Source organism: Pan paniscus, chromosome 18, assembly GCF_029289425.2.
Source record: "Pan paniscus chromosome 18, NHGRI_mPanPan1-v2.0_pri, whole genome shotgun sequence".
Taxonomy (NCBI): domain Eukaryota; kingdom Metazoa; phylum Chordata; class Mammalia; order Primates; family Hominidae; genus Pan; species Pan paniscus.
The window spans coordinates 7,008,720-7,036,441 of record NC_073267.2 but is presented as its reverse complement, the minus strand read 5'-3'; the positions used below and the strand labels follow the sequence as shown (position 1 = coordinate 7,036,441).

Here is a 27,722-nt window from a genome sequence, read left to right as displayed (position 1 = left end):
ACCAAAAAGCAAAATTATCAGTGGTGCTGAAACAATAAAAGATAAGGAAGATGCATACGTATAAGCAAATAGAAGGCTGCTCTTAAAAAGGGAGAGACTACATGTATCTTGAATTCAAGTGCCAAAGATGATTTAGGGATGAAGGTCCGGCTTAAGGAACATCCTCCTCGTAGAGCATTATTCCCTTCAGTGCATGGCTTGCCTTAAAGAGGGCTGGGTAGATGCAAACAATGGCCACAAACTTATCCCATCCCCATTTGCATGTACCCTTTCCAGGTGAGTGTGAAGCTTCCTCCATCGCGAGATATCACTCACTCTGGGATTGGCTGTGTGTCTTCATTTAGTCCAGTAGACATCAGAAAATGCAGCATATGGAAGGGATGAAAGATGCTCCTCAGTTAGAGATTGCTACACTGCTGCACTGGGGTCTCTAAGACTCAAGTTAGCTTGCTGACCAAGCCTAAGCAAGCCTGCCGAAAAGGCCACAAATAAGAAAACTGAGGCAACCCAGCAAATCACCAAGTATGTGTGTCAAGACATTCTAGGCAATTCAATTTCACTGGTGTGAGTAAACCCAGGTGAAACCATCAGAAGAAATGTCCTGCTGAGCACAGCCCACATGGTCCACCCAGGGAAATGTGAACAAATATATGATTTTTTTAAGCCACGAAATATTGGAATTGTTTGTTACCAGCAAAAGCTAACTGTTACAAGAACAAGAGTGCTATGACTCCCCAGGCTTCTACAATCTCCTTTATCCCATCTCGTCTGGAGAAGTGGAAAAGAGATAAACAAAGACTGCCCATAGATAACTATAGATATTTGGGGGCTGTGCTTAAGATTTATTTTAATGTTATTTTTATTAAAAAAAAGTTATGAAAACAAATCATAAAAAAATTCACATATAATAAATTGGTAGTATGCTCCTACCATGAAGTCTCAGCATCCTTTCTTTGAATAATCACTCTTCACAGTTTCTTAGGTCTGTTCAGAATATATCCATGCATCCATATGTCTAAATCTTTATAAATACATATTATACTACTTTTTACCATACTTTTCCCCATTTATCTATCTCTACATTAATATCTCAGCTGAGTCGATATTATCATCTTTCCATAATATCACATTAAGGCCTACTTCATCCTTTAAGTGGCTACATAATATGACGGTTTACAAGTTGTAACATGGCATTGCTATAAAACGGACATAACCCCAGTTAGTATTTGGATTCAATCCAGAACCAGCGAGAATAGAATAGAATGCCAAGAAACAAGTGTCTTACATCCACGTCTAAAAAGGATGGTGATAATCATGATCCATCGGGGCACCTTACCCTAGAGGAGATGAGCCCTACATAGGGGTCCCGTGGTAATGGCAAAAATTAGCAGAGGTAAAAGAGTTAACAATAGAAAAGTTCCACGTACAAACACTTGCTAGCACAACTTATCCACCATGGATGGCACTTCTCCCTCCCCTCCTTGACCTCTCTCATAGTAGTTAATAATTACTAAAATCTCCTATGTGTTAGGTACTATGCTAAGGTGTTAGGTGCAGAATGTCGTACAATCCTTAAAATAGTAGATGGGTTATATTGCCATCCTATTTTACAGATGAGCAAACTGAGACTTAAAGAGATTAAATAACTTGCCCAAGGTCTTTAGTGATGGACTCAAGACCTAAGCTCTTACTCATACCACTGGTTTGGGACACCTCTTCTTGGGATTTTCCTAGGGAACGTCACAGAGCTGAAGTTAAAGCCCTCAAAGGTGGCATGCCAGGTAGATCAAGGGTTCTGAGGTCAACTTTCTATGGGGCCACTACTATTGTAGCCGATCTAGATCCCTACAGATGGATCTGCATAGCTCCCCATGAGAAAGATATAACAGAAGCACAAAATTTCTCTACATCCTCCTACTAGCTAAAGCCAATGCCTGAAGGGACACTGAGGGAATTTTATGGTTCCAGTTGGGTAATATTCTGTTACACAAGGAATGACCCAACCCATTCCCTGGAAACTAGGAAACCAGGGTTATACCCTCATGACCCCCCTAAGCAGGCATTCCAAATCAAGGACACACGAACCCTTAAAGAATGTAAACTTTACAAGAGCAGAAATCTTATCTATTTTGTTCACCACTATCTCCTCAGCACTTGCAAGGATCTCTGTTGAGGATTTCATGAATCTATGAACAAGTAAAGCCAGAGTGGAAGACACGTCCTAAGAGGGGTGTGAAAACCAAGAAGAATTTCCCCCCAGTGTCAGCAAAGAGCCTGGAGGAATAATCACCCATTTTAGCAGTTTAGAAAAGAATATGGAAAAGCAGTGCCTGGCACCCAGCACAGCGCCCAGTACAGGTCAGTGGACTGGGTGAATGTTTTAGAATGAGATCAGAAACGTCAGTAGAAGGAGCCCTTGTCTATAAGAATGTTTGGATTCTAAATCATGCTGCTATAAAGACACATGAATGCACACGTATGTTTATTGTGGCACTATTCACAATAGCAACGACTTGGAACCAACCCAAATGTCCATTAATGATAGACTGGATTAAGAAAATGTGGCACATATACACCATGGAGTACTATGCAGCCATAAAAATGGTGAGTTCATGTCCTTTGTAGGGACATGGACGAAGCTGGAAACCATCATTCTTAGCAAACTATCGCAAGGACAAAAAAACAAACACCACATGTTCTCACTCACAGGTGGGAATTGAACAGTGAGAACACATGGACACAGGAAGGGGAACATCACACACCGGGGACTGTTGTGGGGTGGGGGGAGGGATAGCATTTGGAGATATACCTAATGCTAAATGACGAGTTAATGGGTGCAGCACACCAACATGGCACATGTATACATATGTAACAAACCTGCACGTTGTGCACATGTACCCTAAAACTTCAAGTGAAATAATAATAATAATAATAATAATAAAGAATGTTTAACTGGCAAGACAAAGAGGCTCAGCAGAAAGACCTGTGAACTCATCAAGCAGGATAGGGTCCAGGGGCAGACTCCCATGGGCAGTGAGACCATCCTACCCTGCTAAAGTAGCTCTGGGAGGAAGGGGCTCTGCCAGGAAGGATAGGAAGAAAAGACAGGAACATGGTTGGACCAGCAACACCAACCCAAAACTTAACAAGGGACAGAGGATGTCTCAGCATTTAAAAAAAAAAAAAAAAAAAAAACAAACTATTCCCCAAGGGCTGAGATAAAAGACAATAATCTTAATGGACAAGGTCAACTTTAAAACACGATGATTTTTCTCCTGCACACATATCACAGTTGGTTTATAATCTTTGTGAGGAGAAGAATAACAACATCTTGACATGCAGTCAAGATGTTGTCAAGTGTTGATGTCAGTGTCCAAGTTTTCTAAGACCCTGAGTTCAATGCCTCTTCTTGCCATTCTTAAGCCTCTGTAGTTACAGTCCATGCACTTCAATTGCCTCTTCACCTTGGCTCTTTTCCATGGCTGGATATTAATTTTCTTGAGGGAAGGGACTCTACTGTGTTCAGAATATTATGGAACATTCCCGAGATGACTTAATCATATTTCTGCAAAAGTTGATCTGTGTAGACCTTCTCACCCTTGGCCAAGTACTAGGTGTTGGAGCTGCAATTTGGAGTCACTGTGCTTTGTGTGACTTGACAATATCATATAAATGGTCATTGAATATCCTCTAGTGAGAAGCTCTGAGTGTGTGTGTGTGTATGTGCACACGCGCATCCATGTCTATGTGCAGCAAAATAGAATGTGTATACCTTGAAGCATGGTGTGTTGAACACAGATGATGGTCTTCTTGCTAAAGGCCTCAATAAGTTCCTAGGTATTTTGCCAATTAGGAAAAAACAGAAGATACCATTCTTTTAATTGTAGCATGATGACCAGGTATTTAAAAAGAGTTGGCGTGACTCAAAGGGTTCTAGAAAATGTGTCAGCATGCAGACTTTCAAGAATGGCTCCTTCAACTTGTTTTTTAACCAAAGGAAATGACATCATTCACAACCGGTTCACAAAAGAAGAAATAAAACATTGTGCTAATTCAGTGATAAGGGTTTCTAGAAAGGAGGTCCCAAAAAATGCTGAAAGCCCTTCAAGAGGCAGCAGGTAAACATCAGAGAAAGCCCTTCTCAAAACAGAACTTGTTCAATGTACTCACCCTTACCGCATCCTTTTACCCGACTCCTTTGTAATCTAAGCAGGTGACAACTTCATTCAGCTGTTAGCAACAAGAGGAGGTATCGATTACCCGCGAATGCCCTAATGACTGGAGACTGGGACACAAACCATAAATGGAGACTTTCTGATTCCAAGTGAAATTATAGTTTGCCCTACGAGACTGCACAATAAATCAGGGGGAAAACCAGCCAACATAGGACTCTGGGGTCACTGAAGTGATGTTGACACATTACAATAATGAGAACTTGAAATACCTCATGCCCTATTGATTTTTAAGCTGAATCATTCCCACTGCAGAAGATTACAAGACTCTGTCTTGGAATCATGGCTCACACGGGAGATGCTGATGAAAAATACACCCAATCCAATCAAAATGAAAAGCTTTACTTGTGCTTATTACAAATCTAATACCATTGTCCCTAGGCTGTGTGATACCCACTTAACCTACAATGGGGTAAAAACAAATACTACAGTTTTTATTTTAATTAAGATTTTTCATACCTTTTTTTTTTACACATGGCTGTTTGTGGTGTCTATAGAGTAAAAAAATACCCCAAAGGAAACAGGCATAATGGCTCAATTAGTGCATAAAAGGCAATTTCTTTATGCTTTTCTAATTCCAGTGTAGCTTTCAAATTCCTTGCATCACCATATCATTTTGAAGAATGGAAAATCATGTCCTAACAACCAACTTATTTCCTAGTCAACAGGAGGAGATGCAGTCCACCAGCATCCAGCTTCCACAGTAAACAAAGGCTGCCTGGCTGATAATTTCTTTTTCCCTGAAAAGTGCTCCACGGAGCTGAATAAACACAGTTGTGCGAAGCCAACTGGTGACATAAGATAATTACTAACCTGTCACACAATCATAGAATGGTAATAATTTATTTTCACTGTTGCATTAACCATAAGTCGCTTTTTGCCAATGGGGTGTATTGGAGGAGAAGGCTCCAAGGCACACTGCTACTTGCCGTATAAGCCTATAGAAGGTGGTGTCAGTATTTTAGTTGAGGGATCAGATACAAACTGTGCCATGGCTTTTACCATGCATATCTTGGCTTCAGGAGAAGAACTAGCAGGTGGCAATAACACTATCTTTCCTCAATAGGACTCTGAAACATTATCCAATTATTATAGATATAATTATCATTTAGATTTACCAGGACTTAATACATTGTAAATACTCTGGGACAATCCAATGTGATCACACATTCTTTAGAAACACTTATCGAAGTCCTTAATATGGGCAGACATTGTGCTAGGAACTAATTATATATTGCTCACCTGTTCTCTGTCTTCATGAAGTTTATAGCCTATCATCACAATCTAATCGTTGGAGAGGAACACCTTCAGGCAAAATCTATGGGTCTAAAAGGGCCTGATTGCTGAACCAAGCCCCAATATCCTCTGAGAAGGCTGACTGAAATAAGTGAACAGCATTTAGAAGCTAACTGGTCTGTCTTCTTTTTCAGAGAGCCTGATCATTGTTCCTCTATTAATGAGATACAATGATATCTTGCTCTTTCTGTCAATATATATTTCTGCTCATAAGTCTCTCTAAATTCTACTATCTCCGTAATTTTATCAACCTCGGAATAGCTATCTGGAATTGTCACCCTTTTTTTTTTTTTTTTTTTTGAGACGGAGTCCCTCTCTGTCACCCAGGCTTGAGCGCAGTGGCACAATCTTGGCTCAATGCAACCTCCACCTCCCAGGTAGTAGTGATTCTCCTGCCTCAGCCTTCCGAGTAGCTGGGACTACAGGCACGTACCACCATGCCCGGCTATTTTTTATAACATTTTTAGTAGAGACGGGGTTTCATGATGCTGGCAAGGCTGGTCTCAAACTCTTGACCTTAGGTGATCCACCCGCCTCAGCCTCCCAAAGTGGTGGGATTACAGGCATGAACCACTGTGCCTGGCCTGGAATTGTCATCTTTTGACATGGGTAACAGTGATTAATTTATTTATAAATATGATTGAAAACCTGTGAATGCTTTTAGGCACTTTCTCACACTTGTGAATATAAAATAGGGCCGGGAGTGGTGACTCACGCCTGTAATACCTACACTTTGGGAGGCTGACGTGGGTGGATCACTTGAGGTCAGGAGTTCGAGGTCAGCCTGGCTAATATGGTGAAACCTTGTCTCTACTAAAAATACAAAAATTAGCCAGGCATAGTGGTATCTGCCTGTAATCTCAGCTACTCAGGAGGCTGAGGCAGGACAATCACTTGAACCTGGGAGTCAGAGGTTGCAGTAAGCCAAGATCGCGCCACTGCACTCCAGCCTGGGTGACAAGAGCAAAACTCTGTTTTTTTTTTTTTTAAAAAAAAAGTTCAAAAATCGGTGTAAAGGATTTATACTGGAGGTTATTCCACATGTCCTTGCTCCATTGCGGCATTGTGAAGAGCTGTTCTTCTAGAGTTCACACCAACTTCTTTCTACAAGTGCTCTCTGGGGCTTGAGAAGTGACTATTTACAGAGTGGGAAAAGTAGCTGAGAAATGAAGAACTTTTAGAGAAAGTCTGTGGAGGGCATCAAGCTCCATGTCAATGTCACATCTCAACAACATACTGCACCTTTGACCCACACATCCCAGCTAATGCCCACCCGAGAAGAGCTGGTCTGGAAGGCACCTCACAAGCTCCTCCTCTTTCTCCAGCCTCAGTTACAAAACACAGTGGTTAAGCAAGCTGCTTGTGGGTTTAGTCGGCCTGTTGCCAAGTTCCCAGTCCATTCCATGTTAGCAATGTAATATTTGGTTAATTACCTTCTCTAAAATTGCTCCCTCATCTGTAAAATGAAGACAATGACTTCTTATGCTACCTAAGAGGTTTGAGAGCCTCAAATAAGCCAACCAAGACACAGTGCCTCTCGCAGTACTTGGCAGATACTATACTTAGTGCATTTTCTTTTTGTCTTTTTTTCTGAAGACGGAGTTTCTCTCTTGTTGCCCAGGCTGGAGTGCAATGGCGTAGTCTCGGCTCACCACAATCTCCACCTCCTGGGTTCGAGCGACTCTCCTGCCTCAGCCTCCCGAGTAGCTGGGATTACAGGCACCCGCCATCACACCAGGCCAATTTTTGTGTTTTTAGTAGAGATGAAGTTTCACCATGTTGGCCAGGCTGGTCTCGAACTCCTGACCTCAAGCGATCCACCCACCCTGGCCTCCCACAGTGCTGGGATTACAGGCATGAGACACCGTGCCCGGCCGATACTCGCTGTATTTTAGCTGTGATGTGTTTCCCCAAGAGCATTGGTGTCTTCGCTTGGGGGAACTTGCTTTGATTTTCTGAGCCAGAGGGGCAACATAATGCAGCAACGGCTTTGGATAACTGTGCCTAAACTGATACGTTCAAGTGGGCAGGCAAAATTGATTCCCGTCTGATTGTTTCTGTATGAGCAAGACCACAACACGGCTATTAAAAGTAAGGCAATGAGAAACAGTTCTAGCTGTTTAGAAACACAATCTAGCTATTCCAGCAACACAAACGCCTGCCGCAAAGCAGGTTCCCAATCCACTTGTTCACATGAAAAGGAAAAAGTTGAAGCCTGTGAATGAAGAACAACAAATGAAGGAAGTTCCAAATATTAGGTCACACCACCATTTCCTTTCAAAGAGGTCACTGCCGCCATTTATGTCCACAATCTAGTCTAAATTTGCAGGACAGTAGAAAAAAAAAAAAGCGCACAGGCCTTTTATAAACACCCATTTACAAATACCAATGCTGTAAGCCATGCCTTTCCAAATTCCCCTGACCATTTTCTACAAGACACCCCAGAGTAGCACATATCTTTCTTGTTAACATTTCATGGAATCTTTCCATAAACATACGCTTGTTCTTGTCTTCCACATTTTGTCCTGTCACTGCAACAGATGGCTTTACACTGACGCATATGAAAATATTAAATACTTTATAAGCCTGTTGGAAATATAAAATGCCTTTGGAGGAACGGAAAGCTCAAGGATTAATGTAAAGCAGCCAAACAATATTCTGTTACAAACAGATACCTTTATGTTGTGAATACAATGGACAACCAACAATTCCACGTCTTCAATAGGTGGGAAGAAGGAGTGAGGGGTGTTGAGTTTGCCATAGGAGAGATTTGGGCCATACCAAAAAAGCAGAACATACTGCTATTGAGAGCTGTTAAATATTACAGTGTGTAACCAAGGGAGGGTTGTGAAATCTACGTCTTGGAGATCCAAAAGCCATAAGAGGCATCCATCTGTCTGAAACGGCCAAATAAAGCAAGCTTTAAGGCAGAGCTGTGAGCTAAGGGCTGATGAAGTCAGCTAGCTGATTATTCTATATACCCAGTTTCATTTATTATTTCTTTTCAGGGTGATATCAATAGATGTTTACTCTAAATGAATATTACTGTCTCAGCCAACCCACAAGTTATGACCAACCAATCTACGAAAGTGGGGACATCATCTTATAGATGTCTGTCTGCCAGGCGCGGTAGCTCAAGCCTGTAATATTAGCACTTAGGGAGGCCAAGGCGGGGGCGGGGGGCGGTGGATCACCTGAGGTCAGGAGTTCGAGACCAGCCTGGAAAACATGGTGAAACCCCATCTCTACTAAGAATACAAAAATTAGCCAGGCATGGTGGCGGGCACCTATAATCCCAGCAATTCAGGAGGCTGCAGCAAGAGAATCGCTTGAATCTGGGGGGCAGAAGTTGCAACGAGCCGAGATTTCACCACTTCACTCCTGCATGGGTGAAAGAGTGAAAGTTCATCTCAAAATAAATAAATAAATAAACAAACAAAAGAAAGCGGGGACATTGATTAGTGGTTAAAATGAGGGGTTCTCCAGCCAGACCGACTACCTCTAACTGGTGATGACTGTATAATCTTGGGCAAGTTACTTAACCATTTTGTGCTTGGTGTTTCCTCCATAAGTAAGAACAGTAGTACATACTTCCTAAGGCTGCTCTGAGGACAAATGAGTTAGCATACATAACAGGCTTAGAATACAGCCTGGCATATGGTGGATGCTACATACATGCTGGCTATTCTCCGCATTTAGTGCCGTGTTTATGTAAAAATAAACATTAAGACGTGGGTACAATTTTCTTTTTTCCTTGTATCAGTTTGTACGCAACTGGCATTGACTTCCAATGGGTGCAACATATTGATGTGTTCCATAATATGCATAAATCAAAGATCGCCAAAGCCCATTCCTGGGCATTTATCCCAGAGAAGTGAAACTCACGGTCACGCAAAAACCTATCCACAAATGTTCAAGACAGCTTTATGTGTGATGGTCAAAGCCAGCCCAGATATCCTTCAACAGGTGAATGGTTAAGCTGTGGTACATATATATACCATGCAAAATTACTGATGTAACAATGTAGGTACAACTCCAGGGAATGATGAGTCAATAAGCCCATCCCAAAACTCTAAGCACTCTGTGATCTCACTTATATACCATTTTTGAAATAACAAAGTTTTACAAATGGAAGGCAGATTCATGATCGACAGGGGTTAAGAACAGGGGCAGGTGGTCGCGAGAGATAGCTGTGGTTATACAAATGGAACCTCAGGATGGAAATGCTCAGTACCTTACCTGTGGCGGTGGATACAGAAACCTACACATGATGAAGTCGTACAGAACAATATATATACACACAAATACGTGCAAGTAACCTTAGGGAAATTCAAATAAGGTCAGTGGATTGCAGCCATGCCAGTATCCTCGATACGATGTGATACTACAGTTTGGTAAAATATTACCATTAGAGAATAGTGTACAAGAGATCTATCTATATTTTCTTACAACTGCATATGCTACATTTATCTCTGTAAAAATTTCAATTAAGAACATTGCCAAAGCCTAAATGCAGATGAAGAATGAAAGTTTTCAATACAGTGGAATGATCACCAACCTTCTCTCTGTATCTTCTGGTATACAGGAAAATACTACTCATTAAAAATCACTCTGATGCTACTGTAGATGTATTATGAAACTATTTAACAAAAAAAGATGATTTCTTGTACTTAACGTTGCATAGTTTATACTATTTCTAGCTTTTGTATATTCCGTTGGCGTGTTTAAAGGAAGTGAAATCTGCCGAGTGAAGTGCACAGGTTTCTGAAGCAATCTGAACAGCACCTGCCTTTCTCTGAAGTGTTTTATTATTCTGAGTCAGGCCAGCTGAATCTCCCAAGGTATGAAGTTCAGTTTGAGATAAAAATATTTTATCTGCCCTTACAGCAAATTGAAAGGCTATATAAAGGGTTTTGTTATTGCAGTGTTTTCATAAATATATAGTAAACATCTTTCACAGTGGGAAATGCGGCACAAAATACAATTTTCATACACAGCTATTCATGTGGCTTGCACAGGAAGATGAAATGACCCAGAGATGAATAAAAAAAATAATAGTACTGTATACAACTTTTAGCAGCCTACGGTCCCTGACAAAAACACACACAGCTGGGAGGATAAGGATCATGATTTTGCAGTACCGTCGATGAATGACAAGTGTGTACAACAACAGGGAAATTTGATTTTCTTCAGTGGTCAAACCATTACTGTTAACACTTAGATTTAATATTTTTAGGAAATTCCAACACCCCACCACACCATTCCAAAGAGGATACTGACCCCAAACCTTAACCAAAACATAACTGTGAATCCAGTGATTTTCAGTTTTATCTTTTCTAAAGCTCAAATATATTTTCCAAGCAATTTAGGTTGCCTATGTCCAACATAGAATATCTATGTTGGTATCTAAGCTGATCTTTATCAGCTCAGGGGTAAAGTGATCACAGGTTGTTTGCAAAATGGAAGCTTTTCTTTTAAGTATTTTTTAATTATCCAAATAGGGCATCTTTGCTGAAAATCACAAAGAATAAAGGTGCAATCTTAAAAGCAAAAGCTTCATCTCCTCCCTGCCCCTCTCTTAGTCATACTGCACAGCTACAACAAAGATAATCACTGTTCATAGTCCCTTCATTATCTTCTGCAGTATTGCCCTCTATGTAAAACAACTGCATGTGTATGTCTGCTTTCTAACAAAGTTTTTCAAACAGATTTCTGAGTTTTGGGCTCTTCCTCACTCATAACATCTTAGATGTAGTTTTACATCCAGGCAAATCCACTTCATTCCTACAAGGGTCCTTGACCTCCAATCCCCCTACTTAGGTATTTCATCTGCTCCAGTTTCCTCCTGACTGTTCACAATGCGGCAGTGAACCAAGCTGCATCTTCACAAACTTCAGCGATCACATAGATTCCAGAGGCAGAAAGGCTGGGTCAAAAGTACATACATATTTATTTATTTAATTTTTATTTGTTTATTTTTGAGATGGAGTCTCACCCTGTCACTCAGGCTGTAGTGCAGTGGCACGATCTCGGCTCACTGCAACCTCCGCCTCCCGGGTTCAAGCGATTCCCCTGCCTCAGCCTCCTAAATAGCTGGGATTACAGGCGCCTGCCACCACACCTGTCAAATTTTTGTATTTTTAGTAGAGACGAGGTTTCACTATGTTGGCCAGGCTGGTCTTGAACTCCTGACCTCATGATCCTCCTTCCTTGGCCTCCCAAAGCGTTGGATTACAGGCGTGGGCCATCGTGCCCAGCCTACTTTTTTAAAATAAAAATTCCCAAATAGTCCTCTACAGAAGAAGGTACTATTCCACATTCTAACAGTATATAAAATGCCTGTTTCATCAACAAATTATTTTCCAATACAATATATAAAACTTTAACATATACAAGGGAAACTTTCACACACCCACCCACCCACACACTTTCATATACTTGCCATTTATATTTATTTTTCCAAAACCTATATTCATGTCCTTTGCCAATTTGTCTTCTCCATTACTATTCAGTCTATTTGTCTACTCATCTAGCCATTCATCTACCCATCCACCCATCTACCCAAAATATCCAGCCACTTGCATAATTTGCCAAGATGATAAGAAGGCTAATCCTAATAGGAGAGTTATAGGAACTTCCTATAGCTACATAAATCTCTTCATCTACATCAGATTCATTTTTCACCAATGTTACAACAATGATTCATATAGCTTTGGGCCAAAAAAGCGGGGAAAGGGACTTCGAAGCCTCAAAGCTTCAAATTTGATTAGCAGCCCTTTTAGTCACTAGCTGTTGGTAACCCTTGAAAAATCATCCCAAGTTTCAGCCTTCCCTCATGAACCCTGGGTATACCAACCACATCTGCCTCATAGGGCTGCTGGAAATATTCAGGCCAATAATGCACATCTGGGAATTAGTACAGTGTCTAGCTTATTGCAGGCACTCAATAGACAGTATCGATAAGAAGGATAATGATGTGCAATTTCATATACTGAACAATTAGCTAGTGCATTACAACAAAGTCGGGTTTCTTTCTCTGTCAGCAGCAGAATTTGAATCCTGAACCACTTATAACATAGATGTAACTTCTATATGTTTAGATTCCTAAGAAAATTTCACAATCAAGACTGGGCAGAAATTCACTGAGTGTTGGGTACACTCTTTTTAATGGCATACAAGGTTTATCACTAGTTATCTTTATTTCTAAAAGGAGGCTCACCTTAAGATGCGGAAGTATTCCATATACTTCTGGATATGGAATTAAAATGGCTATTTTAAATCCAACTTCCCATTCTTTCTTTCATCAATTAAACTATACATATAGTTTAACTATATATCTATATATAGTTTATATATAGATATAAATAGACTATAGACTATGTAGCTTCTAGTCTATACATAAGTTACATATCTATAGCTTAACTATAGATATAATTATATATACATGTATAATTTAAATTTTAGTACTGCATACTAATAGATAGTATCTACAGAACTTTACTGGGTAGTCTTGGCTATGTGGGTTCATCTCATTTATTTTACCACTGAACAACAAATTCTGGTTTCATTTTAAACCATTTCCTGAACCAACACTTAAATGAAATAGGTATTCCACAAAAGCCAATTCAATGAACTGTATTTAAAAAGGGCATCTGACAATAATGGATCCAACATCAGTCTTTTGACAGTTCTGCAATGGGATTCACTCTTCGCTCTCTTTGTTCAAACGTGAGTTTATTGGGCCTGAAATATAAAGAACAGTAATGGTTTCCACTTCCAGCCAGTTCCTAAACTGTCTCCAGGCTGGGAGGAGGTAGCTCAACAGCCCTTTTTGAGACTTTAATATTGCTCCATGACCAGATACGAGCTGTTCATGGGTGACCCTTTCTTTCTTGTATAAAAAAATCTGTGTCCTGCCTCAGGTAAAATGCAGTCCACACTTGTAAGCTGTGGTTAATCATCTCTGAGCTTTCTGCAGGGCAATAAATAGTAAGCAGATACCTATGCCTAACACTTCAGTAACGTACAAATTTAGATTGGTAAGCTGAGGACAGCTGGTATGAAATGGACGCCTGTCAGACCTGTATTTCCCACCACGGTGGCTTGTATTCGAGATGTGAGACATTTTCAAGTACAAACCCATACATATTCTTGACAAGAAATTTTGAAAAATACAAAATGTTCCATCCATGTACTCATTTATTCAACTGAAGTTCACTGACGCTCTCTACTTCTGTCTTGGTTTTCTGGATATTCTGGTATGTATTTAATTGCGTACTTGCAAGATCTTTTTTTCCCTTCTAAAGCAGAATAAAATGTGTCAAATTGGCATTTCTATTTAAAAATATACTTAAATTGTTTTTCTTTTCATAGCATTTGCTATTCACTAAAAACTCAACTGAGACTGAGATAGGCATGGTCATTCCCGTGGCCTAAATGCGGGACAACAAACAGCCTGGCATTAGCTGAGATCAAGCTGGGAGTCAACACACTCACATTCACCATCACCCACCTGGCATGGACCACATGGGGCTCTCTAGAACTTTTTAAGAGCATCAGAAAGCAAAGACTTAAGTTTCTTGAAGACACCTTAGGAGATCCAGTTGCAGAATTTCTCTCTATTTTTCCAACATGACAATTAAGTAGGGAACAAAATGGAGATCACTCATCCTGCAAATTGTGCCCTCCTGTACATTAGTGTTTCCCTTTGGTGGCTTTTTTGCTGTTGTTGGAGGTGGTCATGGTAGACCTCCTGACCCAGGTGAAGTGCATCTGCAGGAGTATTTAATATAGTATTTAATATATTTAATATATTTAATATTTAATATTTAATATTTAATATATTTAATATATTTAATATAGTATTTAAATAGCAACACATAAAGCTGTGAGCATTATCACTCATGCTCTTTCAAAAACAGGTAAGTCCGTTTTCCTCATCAACCACTCCAAAATGAGACTAAAAATGTCTTTTGTTTCAAAACTCGGGTGAAGATGGTGCCTCAACGCTTAGGCTTCTGTACCTTTAGAAGCTCAAATTACTAAAGTGCATGAGAAAGTGGCTAGGAACACAGACTTTGGAGTTTAAATCCCAGCTCTGCCACTTAGAAGCTGTGTGATCTCATACAGATTACTCAACTTCTCTGGATGTCTGTTCCCTTTTTGTAAAAAGTAGATAAAAACAATAACAATCTCCTAGGCTTATCTTAAAGATTCAATGAAATAATATTTTAAAGCATTTGCAACAGTGCTCAGCAAATATAAAATATTATTTAAACAAATAAACCAATAAACCTATGTGCCAAACCTTTAAAGATAAGAGGGAAAGAATGCCATTTGAATACTGAGGGAAAAGAAGGACCATATGGGAAGGTTGTTAGAATTGCTCTTCCATTATTCATTTAGTGACGTTACATTTCTCTTCTAGTGACAAGAGTACCAAGGAAAGAAATTTCATTTTCCAGCACTTGTCGTACTAAAGAGTAAGTAAATTGGAAAAAAATAGGGCACTTTAAATCACAACGACCCATGCCATATTTATAAAGAAAGATGTTCCAAGGAAGCAGCTGTAACAATTTTAGTGTCAGACTGTAAGGAAATAAGGACCGTCTGATTTTGCATCATGATCCTAGTCACAGTATCCAACCAGAGATTTTAAATGTTTAATAACTGAAGTACACATACCTTCTCCCCTCTCTTGAAAAATCAGACCATGTTTATATTAGACTATCACTGATATTACCTAGGGTATAATTACTCAGCTGTGGCACTGTTGGTTTAGGGCCAGGTAATTTGTTTTTGTTTTGCGGGAGGGAGTCATCCTCTTGCAAAGACACAAAAACTGTCTTCAAAATGTTGTTAAATATTATTATGGGTTAGGGGAGGAAATTGATCCTGTTTGAGAATCCCTAACCTAGTGTATCTGTTAAGTACCCATTATGTGTAAACAGATTCTAAATGCTAAATTCTAAACTCAGATTAATAAACTTCAATGGTATCTTAGCATATTGGAATCAGAAAAATTTGCAGTCTTATCACTTTTTCTAATTATAAAAAGTCTTGAAAATTGTTTCTCCATCTCTAAATTAGGCATGGTACTACCTACCTTGCAGAGTTGTAAGAACAGAGAAAATACATAGGAGCTCCTCGTCCAATGTCTGATGCACAGAGGGAGTCAGTAAGTGCCCAGGAAGAAATCGGCATTGTATTGTTACTGCTGTTTCTGTTGACAGGTTATCACATGCTCATCCTCATCATTTTAATACAAATGGAAGACCTGTACTTACACATTCAGCTAACCACAATAAATCCAACTAGTACTTACATCTTCTTTGCAGACAACAACTGATTTCGTCACAACTAGAGACTGCAACTAAACAACAAAGAAATACATCCACAGTACTGTGGCAAATGCAGATGCAGAATTACCATGAAGAGCAAAGGAAGGGCTGGCAGAGGCCTTCCTCATATACAGCCCTTTAGGGGTCTTCTCTGTAAAACAAACATTGGGCAAATAGTGCACCTTGATTTGTTTGGTTGTTGCTGTCTTTCTGTATTGGATTGAAAGCGTGGAGTAAATGGTGCTGGGAGATGAGCTTTTTGAGTGTATATCTGTGTCTGTGTACACTCTTTGTGTGAACAAGTTAATTCAAACCAGGTTAGAAAACTTAACGAACAAACCAAAAACTACAGATCATTAAAGTGGCTGGTTTTGACTACTAATTAGTGTGTAAGGAAAAAGGACCATTTTAAATAACAGGGAGAGATTTGGCTCATTAGATAAACATGAATCTAGAATTCCAGACATTACTTTAGGAATAGAGAAAAAGTAATAAACATGCCCATCACTGCATAATATTTTATTATATATATATTTTTTTTTTACATATATCACTGCCATCTTTGGAAGCTGAAAACACTAGTTCTACTATAATTGTATCTTTTCTTGAAAAGTCTTTCCTGGCCTTCATGACATTGGAGCTTGCCGACAGATTCTTCACTATCGGTAAATGCTTAGAAACTAACCACTGCTCTTTTCTTTTAAACCCAACCAAAATAATTTCAGGAGAACTTGCAAGCACAAAATTATGTTACAAATATCCAACTGATCCTATTTACATTTGCTACATCAAAGTATTCAGACATCATAAGCAAACAAGAAATGGAGACCCTCCCAATACCCTATAGGTTATGCAAGCACCTCACCAGAAAGAACACTTTGAAATTTTTATGGAGCAGGAAAAATTGGAAGCATATTAATCTAGGCAGTGAAATTGGGCTTTCTGTCATTTTTAATTGCTTGAATTCATAACCTAGTTTTGCTGAATCAAAAACGAGTTGCTGTAGCTGACATAAGCTGTTTCGGCCTTTTGGGCACGCACACACACACACACACACACACACACACAGAAACCCCACAACTTACTGAAACCCCACAACTTTTCATAGAAACTTTATTTAGCTTAATAAAAACACACCCTGAAAACTGTTTGGGACATTATAGTTGCTGAATAATTTAATATGCGATGGTTTCCAAACCAAACACTGTATATTAAATGCTGACTTTTAAAGGCGTTTTATCTTTCTCTTGGTGCCGTGCAAGAAGAGGGGGTTCAGCAGGGATCCTAAATCCTTGAGACTGCTATTCTGATTATCTATGATTTAATTAAAATCAAATTATGCATGAGAATTCATAATTGTAAAATTCTTCTCATTTGCTCCTGTTGACTACTGCTCATAATACACACAAACACACAACCCTGCAAGAAAATGAAAGAAAACAAAAAGAGCAAAAATGCATACCCATAAATGCAAACAAAGATTTGATATTTTAACACACTCCAAAGTTTTTGGATCCATAACAAAGTAAAATCTAAAATGCCAAAAAAATAAAATAAAATTAAGGGTTCAAGCTTTTTCCTCATTTATTTTTATGTTCGTCAGAAAATCAACACAAGATGGAGAGTGAAGTCTCATAGAGAGGACTTTTAATCCCAAAAGAATTACTTTCCAAGAACTTACGCCAACTCCCTTTCATAACTTTGAGACTAACACACGTGAAGTATTTAAAATAAAAGCTAAAAGCTAAACACAACTAAGTTTAATTAATAATAATCATTTTATTATTAGTTCAGAAATCTTCTTCCTCTTTTAGATGACTTTTCATTTCACCAGATTACAACTGTGCTCAAAATCTAATATAAAAATTATAAATTTAGACAGAAAACAAGACCAAGTTTGTTCTTCACTAGATGTTGTAATATTTGTTTAGCTCAAGATTGGCCCATTCAAGCAGATTGTCTATAACCAAATCAAAGACAACAATGAGGAGTGTGTACCTGGATTCTCAAAACAAAAGTCATATACATCAATTAGTGTCATAAAATATGACAATATATTTTCCAAATATTGCAACTATAGTTTATAGGAAGGCAATCAATGCCAAAAAAAAAAAAGCCCTTTACTGAGATCTCCTTCAACTTTTGTATCATACTCCTAGTAGAGAGAGGAAAAAAAAAAAAGAAAAATAATTAGCTGATCCTTTTTAAGAGCAAAAAGGAACACAATGTCATACAAAAAAGAAAAACTATTTTTGTTATACTTCAATTACCTGGCCCATAAGTCAGCACTGATAGTTATTTCTACCAAGTCTGAGTAAATACAGATTAAAATGAATCTAGACTCTAAAATTAAGACAAGTGATAGGAAAAACAGAAGTTTGAAGGAAAAGATTTTAAGAGACAAATGTAAAAATAAGCTTAGTCCAATAAAGTCATGAGACAGAAAGTACTTTTGTATAAACCCTCAATTTGTGGTAACAGAAAAGATTCTGCTCTTTTTACATAGTGAAAGTGTTTTCAAAGAGTCTAGTTGCTTGGTTAAAATGAAATGATAAAAAAGTTTGAATATTCACTTTTTATAAGACTGATGTACAGTGGAATTGCCTGATACTAAATAATTCTTGCAGGTGAGCGGAGAATTCCTGAAAGAAAGAAAGAAAAACAGGCTCTGGTGATCCTCCAGCGTGCAAAACATATGTTAAAGTGTAGCAAAGACACCTAAAAGGTTTCTGTGCACCAGGTAAAACAGTAAAGACAGAAAGATGGAAAGAAATACACATAGATGAAAAAATATGGGATAAGGACGAAGAAATACCCACAGGGAGACCAAGAGAGAGAAGAGAAGAGGGGTAAGAGAGGGAGGGAGGAGCTCCTTCTACATGTCCCCCTACCTCATTCCTCAGATTAACAATTCCCTCTTCATAACCTCTGAGTATTCTAATAGAGGGGAGGCATCACACGTGTGGGAAGTGTGTGGGCAGATAAGACTTGGAAAATCTTGCTTCTTAAATGAAAAGCCTGGATTCCTGTGAGCCTGAGTGGCAAGCAGCTGTTGCTGATTGACTTGCATTCACTTACTTAACAAACAACCCTCTTCAAACTTACTCATAGCAAACCACAAAGGCAAGTTACTCCATGCCACAAACACCCTTTTACTCACACTCTTTGGATTTTCCAGCACACATTTAGATCAAAAAATAGGGAACACAGTGGAGAAAGATGTTCCCATTTTAAGCCAAACAATTTACTACCCAGCTACCCTAATAAAGAGAGGATTACACAATCATTTTTGCCTGCTTCAGCAATAAACCGCATTCATTTCTGTGTAACCAAAATTGAAACCATGTCAACAATGAGTAAATTCTTCTACGTGAAGACACTCAGAAAGTGACTCTTTTAGCAAATAATTTCATAACGTTTTACTAAGGTGACACTGCCACCAAAACTTTTGGATTCACAATTCTGCTTGGAGCCCTCTTAAGTAGGAAGCTGGAAAACGCAGCTCTTTTGTCAAAAGAAATAATAAAACCCCCAATTTCCCCATAATCTGAAAATAAGGGCTAGAGGGATGAGCTGTGCTTGAGAGGCTAGGTGATCCTTGTAGACTGATGGCTGTCACATTCGACACTCTGTATATAATATATTCTATAAATGCATAACAGTTCATTCCATCACTTGAGAAGGCAAGGCACATTTCTCCCATTTGATCTCAGAAGGCGGCAACTCTTATTCCATGTCATAAAATGGTACAGAGCTTATTTCTCAAGTGGAAGCGTGTTCAGTATTGTCAATTTAATCTCTCTTCCATGGGAAACAGGCAGAGAAGATGAAGAGTACACCAGCGCAACGAGCATGGTGGACATGTTTACACAGAAATGCAGCGCATATGCTCACATTTGCACACACATGCTCCCTTGCAACGTGAGCATGCCAACTTCGCAAATGCACGACCCATCTGGCCATTCATTTCATAAACCTCTCATTTCCAGAGCCGCGCATCTCTTGCAAAACCATGGCTAGCCTATTGGGACTTTTACATCGATTCTTAATAAACGCTTATTCATCTCTGGGAATAAAGTTAAACGGAGCCAATGAGCATTGGCAAGGAAGTTGCCCACTAACTTCCAGTGGGTAAAGAAAATCGATGCATCTCCGGGCCCCCCAATCCCTCTAAACGCCCCCTCGCCCTCTCCAAGTGTCCAGACCACCCCCACCACGGGGCACCCAGGGCGAGCCCTGAGCACAGTCTCCGAGGTCCCCGGAGCTGGAGCTCGGCTTACATACCGCGTCCCATTCACGCGCTGCAAACGCAGCCTCATCCTTCCATCTCCGGTTTGGGTTTCCCGGATTCCATCCACGGCCAAGTCCCCTATTTTAATCAGCAGCCCCGGAGGCGCACACGCCGCCACCGTGTCTGCGCTAACGTTGGACAGCGGCTGACGGCTGCTCCTCTGCCACAGGCAGCCAAAAATGTCAATTTGCACACTCCTCCCCCTGTCGCCCGCCCCCGTCCCTCTGCAACCCCCTCCCGCGGAGTCAGTGGGCTTCAGGAAGCCTCTGCAGAAGCTGCCTGGTCTCTCCCTTCCCTCCCTCCCTCTCTCCCTTCCCTCCCTCCCTCTCTCCCTCTTTCTCTCCTTCCCTGACAGTGTTTTAGAGTCTTCTTCGCTCGCCTTACCTGAAGGGCATCTCCCACGACTGCAATTAGCTGCCAAGATTTCATTGTCGGCTGCAAAGTGCCTCCTGTTTCCTCACCGGGAGAACACAGCACGGGAGAAGTCCGAGGCAACAGCAAACGGCACCCACGTGCTAGCAATGTAAATGACTCCAGTCATCTGTCGTGCGCGCCGCGCGCCTTCGCTCGCCCGGGCTGCCTGGCACGACCGCCAGCAGGTGCAGAACGCCCCGAGCGCGCGGGCGCGAGAGCGAGCAGCCCGTGCAAGGAGGCAATCAACACCCGGGCGCGCACAAAGGGAGGCCACGGCGGCGCCAGGGCCCGGGTCCGGCTTCCCCGGCCGGCCTCGGCCTCTGTCCGCGCCAAAACGCTCGCCAAATTAGACGCCCAATGTTTTTGCAAACTCTTGCAGCTGGGGGAAGGCAGTGGATACTGGGGCTGCGTGGGTCCCGCCCCTACGGGTCGGAGGCACTTGCAAAGCTCCGAGCTGGCTGCGGTATCTCGCCGCTCGCCCTCTCTCGCCCGCACGTGTCCCTTCCCTTGTTCTTTCAGGCATTAAATATGTACCACATGACAGAATAGGGCACCTTGCACGGTCCCCTGAGTCCGCACTTGACAACCAATTTTAACTCACGAGCAATCAAATGTCTAAAGGCGGATATAAGCACTCCCAATTACTTACGCTACTCCTGCATTATTCAAAATGTCCACGGGACAGTATTTATGACTTCTAATATGCTGCTTCACCTAGAAATACTAGTAAAACATCGAAGACCCCAGCACCGCGCCCCCAATCTCGCCTCCCGCCCCAAACTGCTAGGCTTTCATCCTATTTCATCTCCGAGAAGCAGCTGCACTTTATTTAGGAGCGAAGCTTTAGGATCTCAACTCTTTTTCCACGTTACGTACTAAATGAGAATGCGCAGAGGTTTCAGCCTGCTTTTAGGAGGAAAACAACTGTCGTCTCTGTTGAAATCTAGAGATCACCTTTTAAATATGTGTACCCTTGAATAATAATATCATCAAAGTAATTTTCCTGTTATTTTCCCAAGAAGTCCTCATAGATCTATTTCACTTTTTTTGTTGCTGTTGTTAATAGGAATGAGTTACACAGGTTCTAGCTATCTTCAGCTTAAGTGCTGATTTTGGTAGGGACCAAAAAATTGATTGGCTGGGGAAATGACTCTTGGGTGTAGAAAAACTAATTTGTTCTTTTTCCTTTCTCTTCACAGTTAGAACTGCAAGCTGTATGCACTAAGATGGCTTTGCTACCTCAAGCACTTCTTTAAACAGGAAGGATCTAAATGGGAAATAAAATTTAATATACATATATCCCTCCTATATTTGATCAACAATGAGTGAAATATTCATTGGCTTCCTGCCTGTGTCCTTCTTGGATACTTTATTTGAGTTAAAGTATACAACTTGTATACAACTGATTAGGATTTTATGCATTGGTAAGCAAATATTAAAATGCTAATAAATCTTTCAAATATTTTCACATTTGTTACAACTTCATATCTAGAGGCAATATTTCAAGTGTGTCTTTTTTTAACATGCCAATTCCTTATGTAACCATCATCCATCTTTGTCACACCAGGAACAAAACGAGGAGGGATTTTTTTTTCTTCTGTGCATTAAGAGTGTTTTAAATATGATATTAACACAGTGTTTAACTTTCTCCTTGCAGAGTTAACAAAATTCTATTTGTGTTCTCTCTGCCTGCCTTTCTTACAGGGTCAGTGGCATTTAACGGATGCTGAGATAACCATAAAGTAAAACCTTATTTCACAATAATGATGCCATGAAGAACATGCTCCACTCCCTACTATTTTTAAAGTTAACTTCTAATGTTATCTTGTATGATCCCCTGACACATTTTCCAACAGCACCAGGTAAAATGGCAAAAAGGGGTTTAGACTTTCGCTTATCCAGAACCCTGTACAATTACAGAGATTCACAAATATAGAGTATTATTATTAACCCAGCACACACTGGCATCCCCAGTGGAATAATTTGATTCACAAATCAGTTCACAAAAGCAAGGTTATAGGAAGGGACGCATGGTGCGGGTGGCCGATGGAGAGACAGCAAGCCCTAATTACAACCCCATTGTCCTCGTGTTCTCAGCACATGTGGCCATTTAATCACAGAGTGTGACAACCTTGGCAGATGTTGCCAGACCTGGTTATTGATATAAATTGCTATTCTCATGTGCAAGGGGCACAGCAAACAGTTAAAACCATGTCTGCAGCCACCCAAAGGGACATGAAGGCCCACATTTACAGCTGTAACTACAAGGCAAGATGATACAGAGAGAAGGTTGTTTTCTTGCTCCCACCCCATAAGTAAAACAGGAAGGGATGCAACCTCCCAAACCAAGAATGGCAGTAGAGTCTCCCGTGAGCACTGTAAACTGATATTGTCTCTCTGGAAGCTGATTTACTAGTACCTATTAAAATGGAAAATGTGCATACCCTATTATCAAACAGCTCTACTTCTAATGTCTGTCCTAAAAAACATGCACAAGATACGTTTGTGGATATGTTTGGATATAATTGCTATTGCTTGTGATACAGGATGGGGTTGTGGGGGGAGGCAACAGACTAAATACCCATCTAGCATTAAAAATACGGCATATCATATGATGGAATACCACATAGCACTGAAAAGAATCAAATAAAGCCACATATGAATACCTCCATTGCTATATAGACATGAATATGTAGGAACAGAAATAAAAATACACACTATAAGGTACAAATATATATACAAATATTTCTCAGCAAAAATAAATTGCTGAGATAAAAATACAAGTTTTAAATGACTTCCACACTTATGACACCATTTCTGAAAGAGAATGCACTAATATAATATTATAGGTTTTCCGTAGATATATAAATATTTGTGAATGTACTGGGAACAGTCCAAAACAGAAGATAGCCAACTACAGTCCAAGAATCAAACTCAGCCATTCTCTGTTTCTGTACAGCCTGCTAGTTAAAAATGGTTTTGATACTTTAAATAGTTTTTAAAAGTCAAAAGAAGAATATTTCGTGATGCATAAAAAATGCAGGAAATTCAAATTTCAGCATCCATGAACGAGGTTTTATTGAAACATAGCTATGCCCATTTGTTTATGGGTTGCTATGACTGCCTTCATCTACAAATGCAGAGTTTAGTGTCTGTGAGAGACCAAGTGGCCCAGGAAGTCTAAAATGTTTACTCTCTGGCCCTTTACATGCATATAACATGTATACATATAACTTGTTTTAAGTGAAAAGTGTGTATGTATATATATTCTATATGTTATATGTGTGTACATGTGTATCACTTTTAAAAGCATAAAGCCAGTACATAAGTGTTCTCCTAAAAGAAGAAAAGGAGCTCTCAACCTCAGGTAAAAACTAGTCTCCTCCCTCTTTTCCTAGAGATGACACTATTGTGAATTTGAGTCCCATTTTTCTAGACCAGTGATTTTTTTTTTTTTTTTTCGAGATGGAGTCTTGCTCTGTCTCCCAGCCTGGAGGGCAGTGGCACGATCTCAGCTCACTGCAACCTCTGCCCCTGGGTTTAAGCAATTCTTGTGCCTCAGCCTCCCGAGTAGCTGAGATCATAGGTACCCGCCACCATGCCCAACTAATTTTTTGTATTTTTAGTAGAGATGGGGTTTCACCATGTTGGTCAGGCTGGTCTCAAGCTCCTGACCTCAAATGATCCACCTGCCTCGGCCTCCCAAAGTGCTGGGATTACAGGCATGAGCCACCGTGCCTGGCCTAGACTGGTGATTGGTGAACTTTTTTCTGTAAGAGGCCATAATTCCCATGTGTCAAGGGGAGAAACCAGGTGGGAGGTGATTGGATCATGGGGGCAGTTTCCTCCATGCTGTTCTCATGATAGTGGGTGAGTTCTCATGAGATCTGATGGTTTCATGGTTTTCTTTTCTTTTTCTTTTTTGAGACAGAATCTCGTTCTATCACCCAGGGTAGAGTACAGTGGCATGATCTCAGCTCACTGCAACCTCTGCTTCCCAGATTTAAGTGATTTTCCTGCCTCAGCCTCCCGAGTAGCTGGGACTACAGGTGTGTGCCACCATGCCGGGCTAAATTTTGTATTTTTAGTAGAGACAGGGTTTCACCATGTTGGCCAGGCTGGCCTTGAACTCCTGTCCTCAAGAGATCTGCCTGCCTTAGTGTCCTGAGATCTGATGGTTTTATAAGGCAGTTCCCTGATCTTTCTGGCTCTCTCTCACCTGCCGCCACGTAAGATGTGTCTACTTCCTCTTCCGCCATAATTGAAAGTTTCCTGAGGCCTCCAGAACTGTGAGTCAATTAAACTTCTCTTCTTTATAAACTACGCAGTCTCAGGTATGTCTTTATAGCAGTGTTAGAACAGACTAATACAATATGAAACTTTTAAACTTGTATACACACAAACACACAAACACACACACACACAGGCATACCTCATTTTATTGTCTTTCACTTTATCATGCTTTGCAGATATTGCATTTTGTACAAATCGAAGTTTTGTGGCAACCTTGTGCTCAGCAAGTCTATTGGTGCCACTTTTTTTCAGTAGCAAGTGCTCACTTTATGTTTTTGTATCACATTTGGGTAATTCTCACAATATATCAAACCTTTTCATTATTGCTAGACCTGTTACTGTGATCTGTGATGAGCAATCTTTGATGGTACTATTATAATTGTTTTGGGGTGCCAAAAACTGTGCCCATATAAGATGGCACACTTAATTGATAAAGACTGTGTCTGTTCTGACTGTTCCACTGACAGGCCATTCCCCCTGCTTGCTCCCTCTCCTTGGCCTTCCCATTCCTTAAGGTACAACAATCTTGAAATTAGACCAATGAATAACCTTACAATAGCCTCTAAGTGTTCAGGTGAAAGGAAGAGTCACACACCTCTCACTTTAAATCAAAAGCTAGAAATGATTAAGCTTCATGACGAAGACACTTTTAAAGTTGGGACAGCGCCTGTAATCCCAGCATTTTCGGAGGCCAAGGCAAGTGAATCACAAGGTCAGGAGTTCGAGAACAGCCTTGCCAACATGGTGAAACCCTGTCTCTACTAAAAATACAAATATATATATATATATATATATATATATATATATATATATATATTTGTGTATATATATATATAAAATAATATATATATATATTAGCTGGGTGTAGTGGCAGGTACCTGTAATCCCAGCTACTTGGGAGGCTGAGGCAGGAGAATCGCTTGAACCTGGGAGGCGGACGTTGCAGTAAGCTGAGATCACGCCACTGCACTCCAGCCCAGGTGACAGCAAGAGACTCCGTCTCAAAAAAAAAAAAAAAAAAAAAAGCTGGGACAGGCTAAAAGCTAGGCCTCCTGCACCAACTAGCCAAGTTGTGAATGTGATGAAAAAGTTATTAAAGGAAAGTAAAAGTGCTACTCCCTTGAACACACTACTAATAAGTAAAAGAGCCTTGTTGCTGGTGTGGAGTATTAGTGTTTTAGATGGAAGATCAAACCAGCCACAACATTCTCTTAAGCCAAAGCCTAATCCAGATCAAGACTTTAATCCTCTTGAATTCTATGGAGGTAGAGAGAGGTGGGAAAACTGACAAAAAAAAAGTGTGAAGCTAGCAGAGGTTGGTTCATGAGGTTGAAGGCAAGGAGGAGTATCTGCAACATGCAAGCGGAAGGTGAAATGGCAAGTGCTGATGGAGAAGCTGCAGCAACTTACCCTGAAAATCTAGCTAAGATCACTGACGAAGGTGGCTACACTAAATGACAGATTTTCAGTGTAGACAAAACAGTCTTCTCTTGGAAGAAGATGGTATCTATAATTTTCATAGAAAGAAGTCAACACCTGGCTTTAAAGCTTCAAAGGACAAGCTGACGCTCTTATTAGGGGCTAATACAGCTGGTAACTTTAAATTGAAAGCAAGGCTCATTTACCATTTTGAATCTCCTAGGGCCCTTAAGAATAACTCTAAATCTACTCTGCCTATGCTCTAGAAATGAAACAGGACATCTGTTTATAGCATGGTTTGCTGAATATTTTAAGCCCACTATTAAGACCTACTATTCAGAAAAAAGGATTCCTTTAAAAATATTACTGCTCATTGACAACACATCTGGTCACCGGAAAGCTCTGATGGAGAAGCACAAGGACATAAGTGTTCTGTTCGTGCCTGTTAATGCAATATAGGTTCCTGCAGCCAATGGATCAAGGAATAATTTTGATTTCCAGTCTTATTATTTAGGAAATATATCTCATAAGGTTATAGCTGCCATAAACACGGATTCTTCTGATGGTTCTGGGCAAAGTACACTGAAATATTCTAAAAAATATTCGCTTTTGAGATGCCATTAAGAACATTCAAGATTCATGGAAGGAGGTCAAAATAGCAACATTAACAGGAGTTTGGAATAAGTTGATTCCAACTCTCAAGAATGATTTTGAAGGGTTCAAGACTTCAGTGGAGGAAGAACCTGGAAATGTGGAGAAAATAGCTAAAGAACTAGAATTACAAGTGGAGCCTGAAGAGGCAACTACCTTGCTGCAATCTCGTGATAAAACTTTAACAGATGAGGAGTTGCTTCTTATGGATCAGCAGAAAAAGTGGTTCCTTGAGATGGAATCTACATCTAGTAAAGATACTATGATCCTTGTTGCAATGACAACAAAGAATGTAGAATATTACATACACTTAGTTGATTAAGCAGTAGCAAAGTTTGAGAGGATTGACTCCAATTCTGAAAGAAGTTCTACGTTAGGTAAAATGCTGTCAAATAGCATCAGGTACTGCAGAGAAGTATTTCATGAAAGGAAGAATCAATCCATGTGACAAACTTCACTGTTTCCTCATTTTAAGAGATTGCCACAGTCACCCCAACCTTCAGCAACTACCACAACTACCACCCTGACCAGTACAAAGCCATCAACACCGAGGCAAGACCCTCCACCAGCAAAAAGATTAGAACTCATTAAAGGCTCAGATGATTGTTGGCATTTTTATTTTAGCAATAAAGTCTTTTTAAATTAAGGTATGCACGTTGTTTTTTAGATACAATGCTATTGCACACTTAATAGATTACAGTATGGTACAAAAGCACAGCTTTTATATGCGCTGGGAAACAAAAAATAGTGTGACTCCCTCTATTATGATATTTACTGTATTGCAGT

The 27,722-nt window shown here is 40.1% G+C and overlaps 1 protein-coding gene across 23 annotated transcripts in view; it reads right to left on the bottom strand.

Annotated features, from left to right (window-relative positions):
- The window catches only part of RBFOX1 (RNA binding fox-1 homolog 1), a 2,479,284-nt gene that overhangs the window by 1,210,129 nt on the left and 1,241,433 nt on the right, over positions 1 to 27,722 (bottom strand). Inside the window, exon 1 of one of the 23 annotated variants that reach the window (XM_063598332.1) lies at positions 20,544 to 21,034. The exons of 13 other annotated variants lie outside the window; for them this stretch is intronic. In XM_063598332.1, coding sequence (XP_063454402.1) covers positions 20,544 to 20,588 — 45 coding nt within the window. In that variant the 5' untranslated portion in view covers positions 20,589 to 21,034. Of the gene's footprint in view, positions 1 to 20,152; positions 20,330 to 20,543; positions 21,035 to 27,722 lie in introns of those variants that run through there. 9 more of the 23 variants (XM_063598364.1, XM_063598333.1, XM_063598361.1 and 6 more) reach the window with 9 other exon arrangements.